General features: G+C 50.8%; 1 protein-coding gene across 2 annotated transcripts in view; it reads left to right on the top strand.

Annotated features, from left to right (window-relative positions):
• GINS1 (GINS complex subunit 1) overlaps positions 1–20101 on the top strand; it is a 295885-nt gene that overhangs the window by 239024 nt on the left and 36760 nt on the right. For both annotated transcript variants that reach the window (XM_069607826.1, XM_069607825.1), the window contains one exon: positions 17997–18071. In XM_069607826.1, the coding sequence (XP_069463927.1) occupies positions 17997–18071 (75 nt within the window). The remainder of the gene's footprint in view (positions 1–17996; positions 18072–20101) is intronic.

Here is a 20101-nt window from a genome sequence, read left to right as displayed (position 1 = left end):
GATTTGCGCCTAAATTCATCTCGAAGTTCCATGTGAACCAATCGATTGAACTACCTACCTTTTTCCAGAATCCCGTTAGCATGGGCGAAAAAAGCCTAAACACACTAGATGTGCGCAGGGCAGTCATTTTCTACCTGGAAAGAACTAAACCTCTGAGGAAAACAAACCAATTTTTCGTTTCAGTGGCAGCTGTAGCGAAGGGGATCATGTCTCTAAATCCGCTATCTCAAGGTGGATTGTCAAATGCATTATACTATGTTACACTCTTGCTAAGAGAACTGCCCTTCAAGCCTAGAGCACATTCTCTTCGGGGCACTGGGGCTTCCATATCATTCATTGCAAATGTTCCCCTTGAGTCCATTTGCAAAGCGGCAACCTGGAGTTCTGTACACACCTTTACAAAGCACTATTGCCTAGACACTCATTCTAGGTCTGATTCTCAGGTGGGACAAGCAGTACGAAGACATCTTTTCTCTACTGTTCCTTCTCACAACCCACCTCCAACTCCGGGTACTGCTCGCTAGTCTATGCAAAGCATGTGATGCAAAGCAGATTAACAAGCATCAGAAGACATGCATTACTTACCGTAAAAGCATTTCTGATGATTGTATCTGCTTCGATTCACATGCGCCCTCCCTACCTCCCCGCTCGGGGTGGAAGGAACATAGACGTCTTACTACTTTCTCTCTTTATGTACTCTTTCACTATAGCCTTGGGCTCCCTCATGGCAGAAAAAATACAATCGGAGGGACCTCGGCGCGTGAGGGATTTTGGGTACACTACACGTCACGATAGGGCTAGTATTACAGGCACACCTATGCCGACGTCCTCTTTTCGGTCCCCGAAAGACGAGATGCAATACTCTGCGGTTACCACTGGATGTCGGACTATATGCACAGCATGTGAATCTAAGCAGATACAATCATCAGAAATTCTATTACGGTAAGTAATCCATGTCTTATTACAGTCTTAGAAACTAGAATTAATCTAGTATGTAGCGCTATATAATGTAAATCACCAATTTATTATAACTGACCTCCTCGCCGATTGCACAATTTTCTTCTGAAACAACTGTGTGTTAGATTAGTCCAGTCAGGCTGAATAACATATTGGATCTAACCCTGCATCGTTTTCAGGAATACCTTTCCTTTAGTGACGATTACTTCTCTGGCATTTAAAAGAAGTTAATTCTGAGGTGATGTTAAGAAAATACTTGTTGTACTTGTATACAGTATTTTAGTCATTCTGTTCCTCTTTTTGCTCGGCCTATCCTCTCCACTATATAGTATTTATGCATACCATCCTGCTAGACTGAGAAAAGCAACTGAATTGGGCAAGGTGAGCATTTGCATGCAGCATGGGGATCAAATGCACAATGCTTCCCTTTTTCTGCTTTTCCAGGTTCTCCATTCCCATCACCACCATGGAATACAATCCCAGGCATATGGAAGAAAAGGTGCTGAGGGATGGAGTTGGCTAGTTAACAGTGACTAACTTGCTATTTTGCAATGAGACAGAACTAATTGAGCATTGGTTGTCCAGCAAATCAAGTTCCTAATAGTCTTCTACAAATAAGTGCTGGTCACATCCTTACCACAGTATCCTACTAGGTTTTTTCAGTCATCAACATCCTAAACAAAGAAGTTTCATTTGATAATGAGTCTTCTATGGGTCTCCAGGTAAGTCACGTAAGAGCACATATGTTGGTCAAATTAGAATTGCAAACATTGCCATTTAACATTTCTGTAAGAAAATCTCAATGATGGTGACCAGAACCATGGCAAAATCACAGTATTGCAATAGCCTGTAGAGCCGTTTAAGAAAGATACTTTGAGGGCCATCCTCAAGGCAGTGTAAATTCATGCTTTAAGGCTGGTGCTGAACCATGATGTAGCCATTTGAAAAATCTCCACCTGAAGAAAAGTTCCTTCTTTGTTTACTATGTTGCCGTCCAAGCAGGCGTACCCCATCAGTCACTTCGGCTTGACATGACAAGACTGTTGATAATGCCTACTATGCATTAGTCCTAATATTTTTAGAGATACTTTTGCTTCAAAATACTAGTTTGGTTGATGTGCTCCTTTTGAATGCTAAAGGCCAGATTTTGCCCCGAGGAAGGACCATTTTGGTCTGAAATGCAGTGGCCTGTATTTGTTTTTTCAACCAAAAATCTGAATGTTTGGTTAAACCACGTAATTGCAATATAGTTTCAAACAATTTCTGCACATGCATTAACTTAATGTTATCTCAGCATCGCTGTATAAAAGTGTGCACTCAATACTGTGGGTGTATACCCTGGTCTTTCTAGTCACATTATTTAAATTCTTACATTTCATTGACAAAATCCACATTTGCTTTAGGTTCTTTGCCCTTGTGTTTTTTTTTTTTTTTTTTTTTTTTTTTTTTTTTTTTTTTTTAGCAAATAGCCCCATGTGATGGTCGAAGACTTAGCAGATCACTCGAAACCAATTTGAACTACTCTAGTTTATTTTTTTTATTGTTTCCAAGGGGATTAGGGGTTGACTGAGCCAGCAGTGAGGGGGTTAGAGACTATATCGGAAGAATCTCAAGACCTTCCTCTTTGCCTCTGCCTTTGCCCCCCTTCTCCCCTGTTGATCTTGTTCTTCTCTTGGCATCGTGCACCTGGCCACCCTCTGTCATTCGGGCTCAGGCACCTGCTCACCCTGCCACCCTCCTGCACTGCCTCTAGGCCACCCTCTGCACTAGGGTTCTGAATCTGTACCCATACAGTCCCCCTCCCACTTTTCTGCTGCACTTATCAGATATACCTTATCTGACTAACTTTCACCTGCCACTTGCGGGCTGCACTACCATGGTTTATCGCCCTTATTTATTGTATTTAATATTTAGTCTGTTTTCTCCCCTCTGCTCTTTCCACGCCCCCATTCCCCTTTCCATGCACTTTGCCCCTTTTACCTTTTCCATGCACTTGCGCTTCCTTAAATGTCACTGGGCCTAGCAAGATCGCTGTTTTCTCTTGTTCTCCCTTGTTCCCCGCCAACCCCCTTTTGGCCTGGTCGCGCCCTGAAACAATTGTGTACGAACGCGATATAAATGAAATATTTAATTTCATATAACAAACTGGTACCCTTCAACCTTTCCCCTCCTTTCTGGCCTCTGAAATACACTCTCGTTTAGGGCTAGATTAGAGATCACCTCTCTCAATCTCTTATCTCAAAATGATTAGGCCCTCCTCCATCAGTTTAAGAGCACCTTCCCAGACTAGATCTTAAAGAGTAAGAGTGGGTTGTAGAAACTGAACGCTCCTGTGCTGAGCTCTGTGGGCGTAGTTCTTCCTCTGATATTTCTTTGCAAGGTCACAGGGTGGAAGGGCCAAACCTAATGCCCCTTGTGGAAATTTCGTACAAAAGAGTTTCTGGTTACCTTGAAGTAAGTCATAAAGATTTTTTAAAACCTATAGATAAGAAGGATCTCACGCAGGTTGCTGTGTCTTCACATGTGGTTTTTATTGTCCAAAGTGTGGACATATGGTAACAGGAGGGGGGTCATCCAATACGTGTTTCAACCCAAAAGGGTCTTTATCCAGGCTGAGATTTATACATTGTAGGTCACAGCAATCACATTAGTGTTTTCACAGGGTAGTGAGGTGACAGGAGTGGCCACGGTGACATAGTGGTGAGGAAAGGGATAATGTGAGATTAAGTTCAATACACATATACATTAGGATTTAGATTGTTAGTGACATAATGGCAATAAGTTCAGATAAACACCAAGGAATAACAGTTATTGCAGAAAATAATTGCAGTAGTCAGAGGGGGAGAAAGAAGGTGGAGGGAAGGAAACAAGAAAGGGAAGCAACTTAGTTGTATGTCCTTCAAGGCAAGGGGTTTTGTTTAAGCAAAATATAGTTGAAGGAATGTATTGCCCCATGGGGGGAGCTTACCATAGTAGTATATCTGGGGGGAAATCTAATCCATCTTGTATAAACTGCCGGTTGGCACTGTTCCTTAAGTTTGTAGAGTCCCTAAGGCTAGAGAGAAAAGGGTTATGTGATTTACTGCACGTATGGTGTAGGTTACTTGGCAATTTCAAAAAAAGGGGGGAGTGAGCTGAGTTGTCCTAGTAGTGACCGAATATGGATATTTGAATAGGGGTTGCGCCAAAACCAAGAGGACCGTCGGTGAGTGAAACAGGCCTTCTTGGCAAGTGAAAGTGAACATGGCTGATGCGTATATATAAATCCTAGACTGGTAAAACGAGGAACCCAATTCCCCAATAAGGGTATGTTTGTCGAATTGTGGATCTGTTTAGGGGGTAAGGAGTACTAACATTGGTGAAATTGGTGAAAATAGCATGCTTATAGTTAAAAGATAGTTATGGCACGAGGAAGGTGTCTAATTTGGCGATTGCTATGTGTGTTTCTTCATTAATTGAAAAAACAGGCACCACTAGGTGCTCCAGGCGAGTCCTGCCTCTGAGCTTTCTGCCGAGTGATTCCAAATGGGGCAATTGAAAAAATAGTAATTTATTATGGTCCGCTTGCTGGTGGCTGTCGGGTCCTTATTGGTAAGAAAACCGGAGCTCCATTGCAGGTGAAAGTACAAGTAAGCCTAATCCTTGTCAATAAAATGCTATGGCATGCTGGCTGTTCGTTTGGAATTAATGGCAGTGGGTCTTTTATTGTGCAGGATATGGAAATTACAGCTCTATTGCAAGTGGACACGTTGACCGTGCAGTAAAGCCTCTTTCAAGAGAAATGTTTTATGTCTTTACGTGTGCAAGAGAGAGTTCTCTTCAAATTTGTAGACCTAATGGAGACCACAGGAGGAAGATTTTAGATATCTTCTAGGTACATATTTTGGTATCGGGTAATATTATCCCCATAAATAATGTTGCTGGGAAACTGCATAGGCGACATTATTTATGGGGACAATATATGGGGTAAATGGGAGTGGGGGCTGCAGGGGTTTTCCCCGCTCCATTTACGAAAAATGTGGGGTTTGCAGGGGTGTCGCAGGTTCCCTATGGCAATATTGTGCAAAAAAAACAGTGCCATTCTTCTTGTATGGCGACATTTTTGCGGGAATATTGTCACATGGAACCCATATTTCAAAGGGATTGGTTCCTCTGATGTATTCCACATCTATGACGGGTAATCACCACAGCTGTGCTGCTTTGGAAAATGTCCTGCGTCGATGACGTCGATACACTGTCCTCGAGGGCCTCCGTGGAGCCGACGTCGCAGGATGTTACAAGTAGGACGCACGACGCCCGTAGCCTCAGTTCCGTTTATTCTGCAAACGTTTTCGCTTCGGAGATCTCGGCGCTCCTCGGTTCTTCTGTTTCTATCGGTTCTTCGAACTTGGCTTGTGAAGTTATCATGTCGTCTTCGTTTTCTACCCCGCGGTCGGGATTCAAGAAGTGTCGGGACTGCGGTTCCATGATGTCACTTACGGACCTGCACGATGTCTGCCTCTGGTGCCTCGGCGAGGACCACACCACCGATGACTGACAATTGCTAGTCTTTGACGTCAAAGGCCTTGCAGGAGCGAAAGAAGACGCTGTCGGTAGGTAGGGTTTCCAAACCCCGAAAGTCAAAATCCGCTGGGCTTTCGACCGACGATTCGAGGGCTGACTCTCTGCATCGTCGGCGTAAGTCCAGGGGTCTTGGTCCCGGAGTGGTTCCCGCCATTCCTCTGCCTCTTCGAGGCACTCGCGGAAGCACCGTCACCGGTCACCTTTCTCGTCCGAGGACTCCGCCAGACGGCGGGTAGCTTGTCCTACCAAGCATTCCTCTCCTGCGGAATGGGCCGCATTTCGTAAGGAAATGATGGTGATTTTCAAGTCGCAGGGCTCCGTTCTGTCCGCGCCTTCGAGAGAAGCCGGCAAGGAATGCGCTAGGGCCACCGTTAGCACGCCTCTGGGCACGGGCGGTCGGAGCAATCACCGGGAACCTTCGAGGTCCCGGTCGGACAAGGTGGATCGCTCTAGCCATGCCCGCTCCAGGTCCCGGTCCTCAACGCCCTCGAGACAGGTAGAGCCTGTGAGGTCTTCTAAGAAGACATCGACGCCATTGGCGCCATGTCCATCGTGGGACTCTCTTGAGGCTCCGCCTCCGAGGAAGTCACCAACGCCATCGGCGCCAAAGCCGTCGAAGGACACGCTCTGGGCACCGCCCTCGAGGCCTGTGTCAAAGCCATTGGCGCCATGCTCGACAGCAATGCCGATTTTGTCGACTCCCTCAACGCCTTTTATGGAGGCTTTACCGCAGGTACCACGTGCATCAGTGGAAACTCTGAGGAAGGGCCCTGAAGAAGTCAGTAAGGCCTGTATTTGAGCCTTTTTCTGTGCCCTCATCCAGGGATTTATTGCAGCCTCATCTCTGAGGTGGATGAAGGGTCTGAGGAAGGTTTGGTTCCTGATGAGGTTCCTGATGACCTGTTATCTGGTCATATCCAGTTGGAAGACCTGCATCAGTCTTTGCACGACGCCAGTGGTCTTGATACCTCCCCGGAGGTTGAGTTTGGCAGGCCTGAGCCTGGGACGCATGCTGAATCTTCGTACAGGTGACTCATGTCGAGGGTGACTGAGTACTTAGGGTGGTCTGCACCACCAGTGGATTTTCTGCAGGATGATCTGACACATATCCTGGACCAAGGTCCGCCCACTGACCCGGTGCTGCCATTTCATATGGCTTTACAGAGAAGGGTGGCGGCGGCTTGGACTGCTCCGGAGAGTCTCCCGGCTGTGAGCAAGTCGTTGCCGAAAAAATACCGTCCAGCCAGTAGAGACCCCTGCTACTTGACTACGCACCCCACTCCGGAGAGTTTGGTGGTGCGGGCGGCTATGGCCCCAGCAAAGCAGGCGTCGTACCCAACCATCCCTCCTGATGGGGACGACAAACGTTTTGATGGCTGGGCGAAGAAAGTGTTTTCTTCAGGGGGTATGGCTTTACAGGCAGCCATCTCCGTGTGTGCCTTAGCACGTTTCACTCACACTCTGTGGAATTGTGTGGCTTTGGCGGCTGAACATATTCCCGAAGGGGAGGAACGTGATGGTTTTCTTGCCCTCATTCAGGATGGCAAGGATGCCATGTGTGAATCCGTTCAGTCGGGTCTGGACATGGCAGACTGTGTCAGCCGGTCCATGGCGGCGAGCACCTTGATACAGATTTGTGTGGTTGCAGAAGTCGGGGTTTGCTCCTGACGTACAAGCCCGGCTTCTCAACATGCCCTTTGATGGTGAACATCTTTTTGGCAGCAAGGCTGACGAGAGCCTTGAGAGGTTGCAGACCTCCAAAGCTGCAGTGAAGTCGTTGAGCGCTGCAGTTCGCCAACCTCTGCCTTTTCGTCCTAGGGGACAACAATGGAGGGGAGGTTCCTTTTGATACTACTCTTCCTTTGGTAGATCGAGGGGAGCTGCAAGTCATAGGGGCCACCGTAGGAGTACCAGAGGTGGAAAACAGGGTACTCGAGGTGCCAAGGCCGCTCGGGCAGTTGCCTCTTTGCCCTCAGGCACTGCATCAGCCACTTCAGCTCAGCCATGAGGCCATGTCCCATGGTTCGCCGGTTGGGGGGAAGGCTGGCGCAGCATCTTGTAGAATGGCGTGCCATTACTTCAGATGTGTGGGTTCTGGAGATCATAGCCCACGGCTATTGTCTTCCTTTCCGGCAGAGGCCTCACGACAATCCACCAGGGAATCTCTTTGAAGAGTCCGGATCCGCTCCTTGCGCAGGAAATCAAATCCCTGCTGGAGAAAGTCGCCATAGAACTGGTGCCTGTAGCGGAGAGGAACAAGGGCTGGTAATCCCCATATTTTTTGATCCCGAAAAAAGACTGGGGATTGAGACCCATCATGACTTGCGTGGTTTGAATAAGCTCCTTAGTAAGGACAAGTTCAAGATGGTAACTCTCTAAAGTCCTCCAGGCTCTTCAACTTCAGGACTGGTTGGTGTCTCTAGACCTCAAGGACGCTTACTTTCATGTGCCGATTAATCCCAAGCACAAGTACCACCTCAGGTTCGCGGTTGGCGACTCGCATTTTCAGTTTCAGGTCCTGCCTTTCGGATTGACCTCCGCCCGAGGGTCTTCACCAAGCTCATGGTGGTGGTGGCAGCGTATCTCAGGAAAGGGGGATTCCCGTCTACCCCTACCTGGACGATTGGTTGATCAGGGCGTGCTCTCCCGAGCAATCCCTAGATCATCTGTCAGTCACCTGCCACTCCCGTCTCAAGCCTGGCTTCTCCCTCAACTTAAGAAGTCCCACTTGACACCTACCCAGCGGCTCCAGTACATCGGAGCAGTGTTCGACGCATCCCTTGGGCAGTGTTCACCTCCCCAGGTGAGGGCTCATCACATTCTGCAGATGGTGCACAAGTTTCGACATGCCCAGAGTCTCCCAGCGTTCAAGATCTTGAGGTTGCTCGGCCTCATGGCATCCTGCATTCTTCTGGCGCCAGAGGCCAGGTTGCAGATGAGATCTCTGCAATGGGCTCTCAAGCTGCAGTGGTCGCAGTCCTCCGGCAGGATGTCGGACCCCGTTCAGGTGCCGCCCTCGGTCGCCCATGATCTTCTGTGGTGTGCCATCAATGGCAATCTGATGAAGGGGGCTCCATTTTGGCTACCCTGGCCGGAGGTGACGATCGTGACGGATGCATCCCTCATGGGATGGGGAGCTCATGGCAACGAGTTGACAGTCAGCGGTCGTTGGTCTCCGTTGGAGTCCAGGCTCCATATCAATCTGTGGAGCTGAGGGCCGTCAGGCTAGCCCTGAAGGCTTTTCTGCCGTCTGTGCAAGGGAAGAATGTCCTGATTCTGACGGACAATACAGTGGCCATGCACTACCTCAATAAGAAGGGGGGCAGGGTCTCTCCCTCTGTGCAGAGAGGCGATGCAGCTCTGGTTCTGGGCCATGCAGGAAATTTCGATCTCAGCAGTTCATCTGGCCGGAGTCAAAAATGTGGCGGCGGACGCTCTGAGCAGGCAGAGCACGGTCTCTCACGAGTGGGAGCTGGCTCAGGAGATTCTCCTGAAGATCTTCGCCCTTTGGGGGACCCCACAAGTGGATCTCTTCGCCACCAGTTTCAACCGGAAGTGTGAAAGATTCTGCTTGCCGGAATTTCCTCCAAGAGGAGCCTTGGGGGGCGCGTTCGTAGTGGAGTGGTCCTTCCCACTGCTGTACGCGTTTCCTCCAGCCCCGTCATTCCGCAAGTGCTGCGGAGGTTACGGAGGTTCGGTTCCCGAATGATCCTCATTGCTCCGGCATGGGCCAGGAGAAAATGGTACCCGGCCCTTCTCGGCATGTCCATCTGCCCTCCACGCCGTCTTCCCCACCAAGACGATCTGCTCTCACGGGAGGGGTGGGTCAGGTTCTCCATCCAGAGGTCAAGTCCCTCAACCTTCATGCTTGGCTTCTGAACAGTTGAGGTATAAGGATTGGGACCTCCCTGAAGACAGGATGGAGGTGTTGCTTTCGGCCAGAAGGCCCGCAAAAAATAAAGTCCCTGTACCGTTGCCGTTGGAGAAAGTTCTGCGACTGGTGCAGGGTTAAGAATGTGGATCCTTTTTCATGTGCCATTCCTGTGGTTTTCATTGGCCCACAAGGGCCTGCAAGTGGGTACCATTAAAGGATACCTGGCGGCGCTGTCCATATTTAAGCGCTCGTCTGAGGAGTGTTTTTATTTTAAGATTCCTTTGATTTCTCAGTTTCTCAAAGGGCTCACTAATGTGTTCCCACCGTCACCTTTCTAGGTGCCCGGTTGGGATTTGAACCTGGTTCCAAAATTCCTCATGGGAGCTCTGTTGGAGCCTTTACATTCTTGTCCTTTGAGACTGCTGACCTTGAAAACTGTATTTTTAGTTGCGGTCACTTCCACTCGCCGAGTGAGTGAGTTGCAGGCACTATCCATTAAGCCACCCTTCACAGTGTTCCATAAGGACAGGGTTGTCCTTAGGGTTCGTCCTTCTTTTCTTCCGAAAGTTGTGTCGGAATTTCATTTAAGCCAGAAGGTCATTCTTCCGACATTCTTTACTCCGCTGCATCCTGGTAAGGAAGAGGAGAGGCTCCATAGGTTGGATCCTAGGAGAGCTTTAAGTTTCTACATCTCAGCATGTCCTGGGTCAGAGTGGACGATCAGCTCTTTGTAGGTTACGCTGGAAGGCGTTTGGGACAAGCTGTTACTAAGCAGACTTTGTCTAGATGGATTATCTTGACAATTTCTGAATGTTGCTGCTTGACGGGTAAGGACTCTCTGGTAGGCTTACGGGCCCATTCTGCTAGAGGTGTGGCTGCCTCTACTGCTCTGCAGAGGGGTGTTCCCATTCGTAACATTTGTGAAGCAGCCACATTGGCCTCTGTCCATACTTTTGTCAAACACTACTCCCTGGATTCTATCCATGGGCAAGATTTGGCCTTTGGCAAGGCGGTCCTCTATTCTGCAATTTAATTGGGCATTCTAAAATTCTAAATTCTTTTCCCACCTCCATATGTTGGTACTGCTTTGGGAGTCTGTCATAGATGTGGAATACGTCAGAGGAACCAATCCCTTCGAAGAACAAGTTACTTTCTTACCTGGTAACGTTCTTTCGATGGGATGTTCCGACGACGTATTCCACATCGCTCCCTCCCTACCTGCCCCTCTACAGAATTTCTTATGCGATTGCAGCTTTCGTTTCCGCAAGGCTTTCTGTAGTCATTCTGGCAGAAGATTGGTGCCACATGTTTTGGGGAAAAAACTACAACTGAGGCTACGGGCGTTGTGCGTCCTACTTATAACATCTGGTGACGTCGGCTCGACGGAGCCCCTTCGCGGACAGCATATCGACGTCATCGACGCAGACGCTGAACATTTTCTGAAGCAGCACAGCTGTGGGGTGATTACCTGTCATAGATGTGGAATACATCGTAACATCCCATCGAAAGAATGTTACCAGGTAAGAAAGTAACTTGTACCTTTTGCGTCTTCTGAAATTAGGTATATTCTTCCTCTATTTTCACTCCCTCGTTCCACTCATGCCTCTCCTTCCTCTCTCCTCGCCTTTCTCCATTTACCCCTCACCATGTTCCCCATATTTCTCTTACCTCCCACACTCGCCTCTGGTTGACCCTCCTTTTATACTCTTCCCTTGAATGTAATTGGGCTTGTGAATCAGAGGTTCAGCACAGCTGTGTGCTAACAAGAACAGGCATTTTGATTGGCGGAGACCAGAGCAAACTACCGCTTTCTCAGGTTTGGTTACTTTTGCTGTAGACCATGCAGCAGCTCTGCAGACTGAGGGGGTTGGGTTGAAAAGGCCGTCCCCATCTTGTAGTCGGATACCTCTCTTCATGGCCACCCAACACTAGGACAGCACAACTCAGGCATACTGCTGCTGAATTAAACTTGTGATCTGTTGTCTCATTGGAATGGCTCCAAGCACCTTTGTCTCATGGGGTGTGAGTTGCGTTGAACATCCTGCAAGTTAATCATCCTTCTCCAGCATGGGGTCTGGCATGGATTCACATGCTCATGAATATTCCCCGTTGTCAGGCTGGGAATCCTCGGTAAAGAAAAACCAGTATCAGTTTCGTTTCTGATCTGTCTTTCGTAGTAGTAACCAATCACTGGTCTCTACCTAAGCACCGCCTCTGGCAGCCATCTTCAGATTTTTACCACACGTTCATGTGTTGGGATCCTCGTGCTATTGCTCTCGAGCGTTAGTGCTATTTTTTCAGGTTTTTTGCTCAAAAACGAGCCTCAAGCTCCACCGACTCTCTATCCGATCAACGGGGACCCGTGTCGGATTCGTCTGCGCCCCTCAAGGGTGAAGATTTCGTCGAGCTACGCTTTGGAGGACTCCAGAAGCTTCTCAGGCCCGGACATGGCCCAGGAGAAGGGAAGCTCGACGCCCGGAAAGCTGTTCAGGGTCTGCCCTGGATGCCAGCTGCAGAACGTCTTTAAGGAGGACGAGCACTCCTTTTGTCTCTACTGCTTACATGAGGACAAGACGCACGTGGAGAAGGACTGTGCGTTTTGCGGCAATATGTCGGAGCGGACCATGAAGGACCGCCATCAACGTCTCGCCAGCTGGCTGGAAGGGAAGAGCCCGTCAGGCGAGAAGAAGAGGAAGAAATCCGAGCGGTCTTCTAAGACCTTTGAGGACGCCCCGGCGACGGGGGTCCAACACCAGGCCAAGCACCGCGAGTCCGCTGGCACCGGGAGCGCCGAACGGTCGGGCTCTACGGGCGCCAGGCAGGGCGCACCCTCCCCGGCACCATCAACCACGAGCCAACGCTCTGGGTCGGGTAAGAGGAAGGGCGAGCACCCGGCAAAGCTCTTGGAGAGGCCCCGGTCGAGCTCGAAGGCCCCATCGGAGGGGGAGCGAGGCAGTGTCCCCCCCCCTCAAGGATAAGGTGGTGAAGGCCTTAATCCATCCGGCCAAGCCCTCTATCGATACTGTCGCAGCGACCCTGGCTCAGCCTGTGGAGGCTACACCAGTGGTGGCGACCTCGGGGCTCAGAGTCTCCCTGCCACCTCGGAGGGAGTCCTCTTTTGTGCCCATCGATAGGACCCCCGTGAAATCCCCGGCGGGGAAGAAGGGGGGGGCAGGGCGTCGTCGTAGATTCAGCTTCAACCTCGGAGGAAGAGCTGATCGAGGTCTTAAGCCACGGCCTTGGCGTGGAAGAAGACCGGCCCGTCGGGATGGATCCCGACACAGGTGACGACGACATCGTCGAGGGTGCCGATCGCCCGTCGGATTCCCCTCTGCCAGCGCCGCAGGACAACTCGGTGGCCATTTTGTTGGCTATACAGTCCTTATGCTCAGAGATAAGGACGAGACTACCGTTGCCGACGGAGGAACCTCTCCCGTCGGGGGAGCCTGAACCAGGACCTTCTGGCGTTCCCCCGCCCAAGAAAAGAAGGATTCACCCTCCACCTCCTTTTCAGCCGTCGCGCACCGTCCAGCCCTCCTCCCCGTCCACCCGAGGGGATGATACGGGGACTGACACGGCAGCGACGGGTACGGACGACGAGGTATACGACGAGGATCTACCGTCGTCACCTCCCACCAGGGCTTCTCCGCCCGACGAGATTGGTTCGTTCCACTCCATGATCGCCAGGGCATCCGAGCTTTTCCAACTCTGCCCTGAGGAGAAGAAAAAGGAAGGATTCCTTTATCAACGGCGCGAGGCCAAGAGGAAGACGGTCCTCGCGGTGCCTCTACTGGACGACATTTGGAATGAGGGCCTCGCCCTCCTCAAGAACCCTTCCACTACGCCAGCTAGAAGAGACCGGTACCAGAAGAAGTACCGGGTCCCGGACGCGGCCCCCCTGTGCCTCCGGGCACAGCCTACCCCGGACTCCGTCGTCTCCGCGGCGGCCAGGAAGAAACCGGGGGGGGGGGTGCGGCCTCCACATCGACTTCCCCACCGGACGGCGAGGGAAAGAAATTGGACACTATGGGACGCAGGGTCTTCTCGTCTGCAGCGACGACGATTAAAGCGGCCAACGCCTTGGCTATCGTGGCCCGCTACGACAGGGAGCTATGGTACAAACTGGCTCCCCTGCTGGACTTCCTACCGGACGACAAGAGGGCGGATGCCCTGGAGATCCATCAGGAAGGTGAGGTGGCGTCGGACCACGCCATCACTATTGCGACGGACATCGCCGACACTGGGTTTCGCCAGTTGGGCAACGGCGTGTGCCTTAGGCGGCGTGGATGGCTCAAGGCTATGGACTTCCGTCAAGACGTACAGACCAGAGTCCTGGATATGCCGTTCGATGGGAACAACCTGTTTGGGAAAACAGTGGACGATTCCCTTCAGGCCATTCAAGCGGACACTGAGACGGCCCGGGCCCTTGGGGTTCTGCAGCAACGACGGACGCCCTTTCGGAGCAGCGGAGGCAAGGGCGCCTCCAAAGGTTCCGGCGGCGGTTTCTCCACCTACCGTCAAGCGGCCCGCTCGTCGTCTCAGGAGGCCTACAGAGGACGAGGCAAGTCCGGCGGACCCCGCCGTCGTCGCCAAGGAGGTCAAGGCGGCAAAGCCTCGTCGAAACAGGATTGAACCGACCGTGGGGTTGGGCCCCCACCGATGCACCCCGGTGGGAGGCCGGCTGGCGAGCTTCGTCAGCGTGTGGGAGTCCATCTCCACCGACCGTTGGGTGCTGGACGCCTTAGCCCGGGGCCACGCGCTTGAGTTTCAAAGAAGGTGCCCGCGCGTCCCCCCCGTGGCCAGGAAAGAGCTTCACGTCCCTCAGCTTCTCCTGGAGGTAAGGGCGATGCTCAGGAAGGGCGCCATCGAACTCGTCCCAAAGAGGCTTCGGGGCTCCGGAGTTTACTCGAGATACTTCCTCGTGAAGAAGAAGACGGGAGGATGGCGCCCCATCCTAGACCTGCGACGTCTGAACAAATTCATCAAGGTGGAGGATGCCTATTTCCATATTCCCATCCTAAAGGGGCACCGAAAATTCCTCAGGTTTGTGGTCCAAGGGCGTCACTACCAGTTCAAAGCCCTCCCCTTCGGACTACGGTCGGCACCCAGGGTATTCACCAAGTGCCTTGCACCGGTGGCGGCGCAGCTGCGCCGCGAGGGGATCCACGTCTACCCCTACCTGGACGACTGGCTCATCCGAGCCAAGACGAGGGAGCTCGCCGTGGAGCACACGGCAAGGACCGTCCAACTTCTCACAGACCTGGGATTCTCCGTGAACTACGCCAAGTCCCACCTGGTACCCGCGCAAAACGCACTGTTTCTGGGAGCGAAGCTCGACACAGTGTCCCTTCTGGCCTCCCCGTCGGAGGAAAGGACCAGGTCCATCCTGGGCAAGGTACAGCGGATGTTGGCTTCCGACGCGGCCAAGGTGAGGTCCATCAAGTCCCTCCTCGGAATGATGTCTTCTTGCATCTACCTCATTCCCATGTGCAGGCTCCGGATGCGCCCGTTGCAGGAGTTCCTGGACGTGCGCTGGATCCAAACGACGGGCGGCTTCGAGGAGAGGATCACACTCGACGAGAGTTTCCGCCGAGCGGTCCGGTGGTGGGGCACCCGCGCGCATCTGACGGCGGGCATGGACTTCCAGACCCCAGACAACCAGGAGACAGTGACCACGGATGCCTCCCTGGAAGGGTGGGGAGCGCACACCGAAAATCTGCACGCGAGAGGCCTTTGGCGCCCGACGGAGAAGTCCCTCCATATCAACGTCCTGGAGCTCCGTGCAGTGTTCTGGGCCCTCAGGTCCTTCCTTCCGTCCCTCAAGGGCAAGGTGGTGAGGATATTCACCGACAACACCACCACCATGTTTTACATCAGGAAACAGGGCGGAACCAGGTCCCCAGCACTGTCCAAGGAGGCGCAGGACCTGTGGCATTGGGCCGTCGCCCAAAGGATGTTTCTGGTGCCGTTTCATCTGGCAGGGATACAAAACACCATCGCCGACTCACTCAGCAGGGAGCTGCGCTCGTGCCACGAGTGGGAACTACGGCAGGATCTAGTGGATCGCCTCTTCCGACGGTGGGGCACACCCCAGATCGACCTGTTCGCGACGGCGACGAACTCCAAGTGCCGGAGGTTCGCCAGCAGGTTTCCCCAGGCGAGGAGCATGGGCGATGCTTTCTCGTTCCCCTGGGAGGGCCTGTTCCTCTACGCGTTCCCTCCTTTGCCACTGCTAATCCGGCTCGTCAACCAGCTCAAGAGGTCACGGTGCAGGATGATCCTCGTCGCACCTGCGTGGCCGAGGCAGAAATGGTTCCCGGACCTTCTGGACTTGTCAACGTCCCCGCCAATCAAGCTGCCGGTGGACGCGGATCTACTCTCCAGGGAGGGAGGCGCCATCCTCCACCTCGATCCGAAATCGCTGAACTTGCAGGCCTGGCTCCTGCAGCGCTAGAGTTTGGAGGATACGACATACCGGCTGACTGCAGAGAGGTTCTTGCAAAGGCCAGGGCGTCCTCGACTCTTAAATGCTACGGACACAAATGGAAGAGGTTCTCTGTCTGGTGCCACGCACAGAAGATTAACCCTCTACGGATTACGGCTCCCCAGGTACTGCCGTACCTGCTGACGCTGGCCAAAGCTGGACTGGCACACGCGTCCATCAAGATTCATCTTGCTGCGATCTCCCGATACACCAGAACCACGGGGCGGACGTCCTTGTGGTCTCATCGTCTGGTGAAAGAGTTCATGAAGGGACTGTTCAGATCGTTCCCGCCGGTGAAGGCTCCGGCCCCGGCGTGGGAGCTCAACGTGGTGCTGACCAAGCTCATGGGACCTCCGTTCGAGCCTCTGCACTCGGCCCCGTTGAAGTTTCTGTCGTGGAAAACAGAGTTTCTTGTGGCCATCACCTCCGCACGACGGGTGGGAGGGATCCAGGCCCTTTCCTGCAAGGCCCCGTACTTGACTTTTCACGACACAAGGGTAGTGCTCAGGACGCACCCCTCCTTCATGCCCAAGGTACCGTCGGACTTCCATCTCAACGAACCCTTGGTGTTGCCCGTGTTCTTCCCGTCGCCTTCGTCACAGGCTGAGAGGACTTTGCACTCGCTGGATGTGGCTAGAGCGCTGAAGTTCTACGTGGACCGCACGAAGTGTTTTTGGAAGACGTCACAACTCTTTGTGAACTTTGGACCTGTCAATCAGGGGAAGGCTCTCTCGAAGGCTTCCATTTCCAGATGGCTCTCCGGCTGTATCATGTACTGTCATCGGTTGGCAAACCGACCGCTGCCTGGCCGTCCGAGAGCCCATTCCACCAGAGCGATCGTAGCTACCACGGCGTTCCTTTCTGGTGTGCCCCTGCTGGACATATGTAGGGCTGCTACGTGGAGGTCGACGCACACCTTCACGAAATTCTACTGCGTCGATCGGGATTCCAGGGAGGAGTCCAGGGTCGGCCAAGCAGTGCTGCGCAACCTGTTCGCCTGAGGTGAGCCTGGTGAGGAGGTAAGATGCTTAATGTTGAGTTGATGTGATGCTTAATGTTGAGCCTTTGCCACCTCCCGTGGTTGTGCATGTGTGTACTGCTATGTATTTTTTATTCATGAGCATGTGAATCCATGCCAGACCCCATGCTGGAGAAGGAACAAGTTACTTACCTGTAACTGTTGTTCTCCAGCATGGGTCTGGCATGGATTCACATGCGAACCCTCCCGCCTACCCCTCTGCGGCTCTTCACTTGGTCATACTGCCACTTCACGTGCTACCAAATCTGAAGATGCCTGCCAGAGGCGGTGCTTAGGTAGAGGGCAGTCATTAGCTGTGGTCAGTATGACGCAGAGACCAGTGATTGGTTACTACTACGAAAGACAGATCAGAAACGAAACTGATACTGGTTTTTTCTTTACCGAGGATTCCCAGCCTGACGACGGGGAATATTCATGAGCATGTGAATCCATGCCAGACCCATGCTGGAGAACAACAGTTACAGGTAAGTAACTTGTTCCTTCCTCTGCAAACTGCGTGTCAACATTAGCAATGTACAGTGACCACATGTTTGCAAGCAGAATTTCCTATGCTCCACAGGTTTCTGATTGCTGCATGTATGTCCTATTTCAAGGACCATGGATGGGTCTTGGGCGCTACATGATATTCCAGGCTAGTGTTGGAAGTGAGGCATTGGGGAGCTACTAGGTACCACGTTGAAGACCAACAATGTGCAGAGGGTGGTGGTGGTCCGGCACCCTGGCTGTTCCAACCCGTAGCCACATACCTCAGATATGACCTTGTCACACGCAGCAGTCTGCCAAAAGAAGAATTGAACCATTATCAAATTGCTATGGATTACAGGTTTTAATATCATATCAACCTCTGTAGTATGACAGACTATATGTAGGTTCATGGACAATTGATTTTTATGCAACCCAATGATCTGATCATATGACCCAACTGTACATACCTTTTGAATAAAGACGTGTTGGCTACTCCACCATGAAGCTCCCTAAATTTTCTCCTAAAAGTGAATTTGGACCGAGACATGTGGTTTTAACTTTTTAAAATCTCAGAAAGATCAACAGTTACGTTTTTTTTTTCCTTCATACTATAGGTGCGATGCTTGAGGGACTATGGTGAATTTGAGATCGACGATGGTACAACAATCTTGCTGAAAAAGAACAGCCAGGTACTGAAATCCTCTTGACTTGATTATTAAACTTTAATATTGACAAAGCTCTGAGGACGGATCAAGCCCCATACCTGGTGTGCAACCAAAGATCATTATAAGATTATGCAAGAATTTGTTGTGTTTTCTAACATGTTGAAATGTACCCTCATTCTCGAGTACCTTTTCTAAAGGGTCAGGAATGAAAGTCTGACACACTTATTGATGAAAATAAAGTGGTTGGAAAAGGCTATCCCTGTGCTAGAGGAGTGTCCCCACCTAAACCAAAAACTGAGGATCTGTTGCTGTGATGGTGTCCAAAGCAAAACTATCCTGTGTCCAAAACACTAGTTTGACCCTCACATTCTAATGAAATAAATCTTAAGGTGAAAAGTGTAATGTCTTTGGCCTTCAGCGTTTTTCAAAAGTGTTAAAAAAGAATAACTGCAACATAGTCTCTTGTGGATGTAGCTCCTTAATCTAGTGGGTGCACCCTTCCCCTGGATTCTTCTTAATAATTTCTTGACAATAACTTGTCTTTTCCTCTTGCTCAATATCAAAGACAGTTCTATGTCTATCTTTGGCCTTTGGATTGTCGGGGTACCTGGTATACTCTCCTGCCAGGACTTCTTGTTTCGTACACTTCCAACTGCCTGGTATACTCTCATGCTAGGACTTCTTGTAATTGTCTTTCTGCGACTCCACTTTGATAATAATTTTATTGGCTAATTCCTTTGTGGTGTAGTTTTATTTTCTCATTATTGTTTTGCTCACACTTCCAATCATTCACCACTTATTATTTTGGGTTGATGCGCATTGTCCGTTGAAGATTCCTTTCTGAACGAACATTGCTCTTAATTTCTAATTTTCAGTACCAAGAAACAATTTACTCGATCAAATATCAGCACCTTATCATTGTGGGTTAATGTACATTGTCCATTAAAGATTCTCTCTTGAGGCAAACCTGCTTTTTTAAACTGTTTTTTTTATTGATTTATACATAAACAAGTGAAACAAAAACAGTCAAAAATACCCCATAAACCTTGCAACACCCAAACCACCCCCACTAGCCCCAGTTGCACATACACCCCACATTAGAAGGTACCGACATTAAGGCAAAAGGATAGCAATATATCATAACAAAATGAAGGAGATTACCCTCAGACAGCATTCCAACTGACCCAAATATATATCACCACTGGTTGACAGGTTCACTGAGTTCACAAAAGCATTAGTGGGACACCAAATTACAGCTCAAAGGGTCCGGAGACCTTTCCCTCTCCCTTTTGGAAGCACCTAAACAAGTTCCAATAATCCAAGGGTCTGCTGCTCGGAGGCAGTGTTTGTATATACTGCAATTCCAGTCTCTCGAATCTAGACATAGAGGTAGTCCATTCTCCAACAGTCAGAGCTCTTGACGCCCCCCACGCTTTTGCAATCAACGATCTAGCCATAATCAAACCCATGCCTTAAAAGACACTTCTCACTCCTGGTTCCGGATTCTACCAGTGCCAACAGCCACACTGCCGGGGAGTCGGGCATAGTTGTAGCAAGAATAGTAGCCATGGTGTGCTGAACCCTGGACCAGAAAGCTTGTGTGGGGGGGGCATACCCAGACCACATGCATAAAGTCAGCCGGTGACATACCACATCGCTTACAGCTGGGGGACCTATCCGGGTAAAACCCACTCAGGCGGGCTGGAGAATAATACATTTGGTGAACAAACTTAAAATGTATCAGACGTAACCTAGTATTCATAGCGATTCGCCTAGTTTGTGTACACACTATACCCCACTGAGCATCTGACAGTGAGAAACCCAAACTCTCCTCCTGAATTGACTTCCTACAGAAGGGGTGTTAGCCAGCACTAATCTGTATAACGTAGAGATCACCTTCCTCCTGTCCTGTGTAGAAGTTATATAGGTCAATACCGGAGAGATCGGCGGGGCTACCGCGAAGGCCGGCTACATAGATCGCAGCGTCTCCCTAAGCCTATAATATAGGCACATCGTTATAGGAGTCCAGGCCCCTCTCTCCTTTAACTCATCCC

The sequence above is a fragment of the Ambystoma mexicanum genome, chromosome 4q (assembly GCF_040938575.1).
Source record: "Ambystoma mexicanum isolate Mex_15411 chromosome 4q, UKY_AmexF1_1, whole genome shotgun sequence".
Classification (NCBI taxonomy): Eukaryota; Metazoa; Chordata; class Amphibia; order Caudata; family Ambystomatidae; genus Ambystoma; species Ambystoma mexicanum.
The sequence above is the reverse complement of the archived record's forward strand: the minus strand, read 5'-3'. Positions and strand labels throughout refer to the sequence as shown.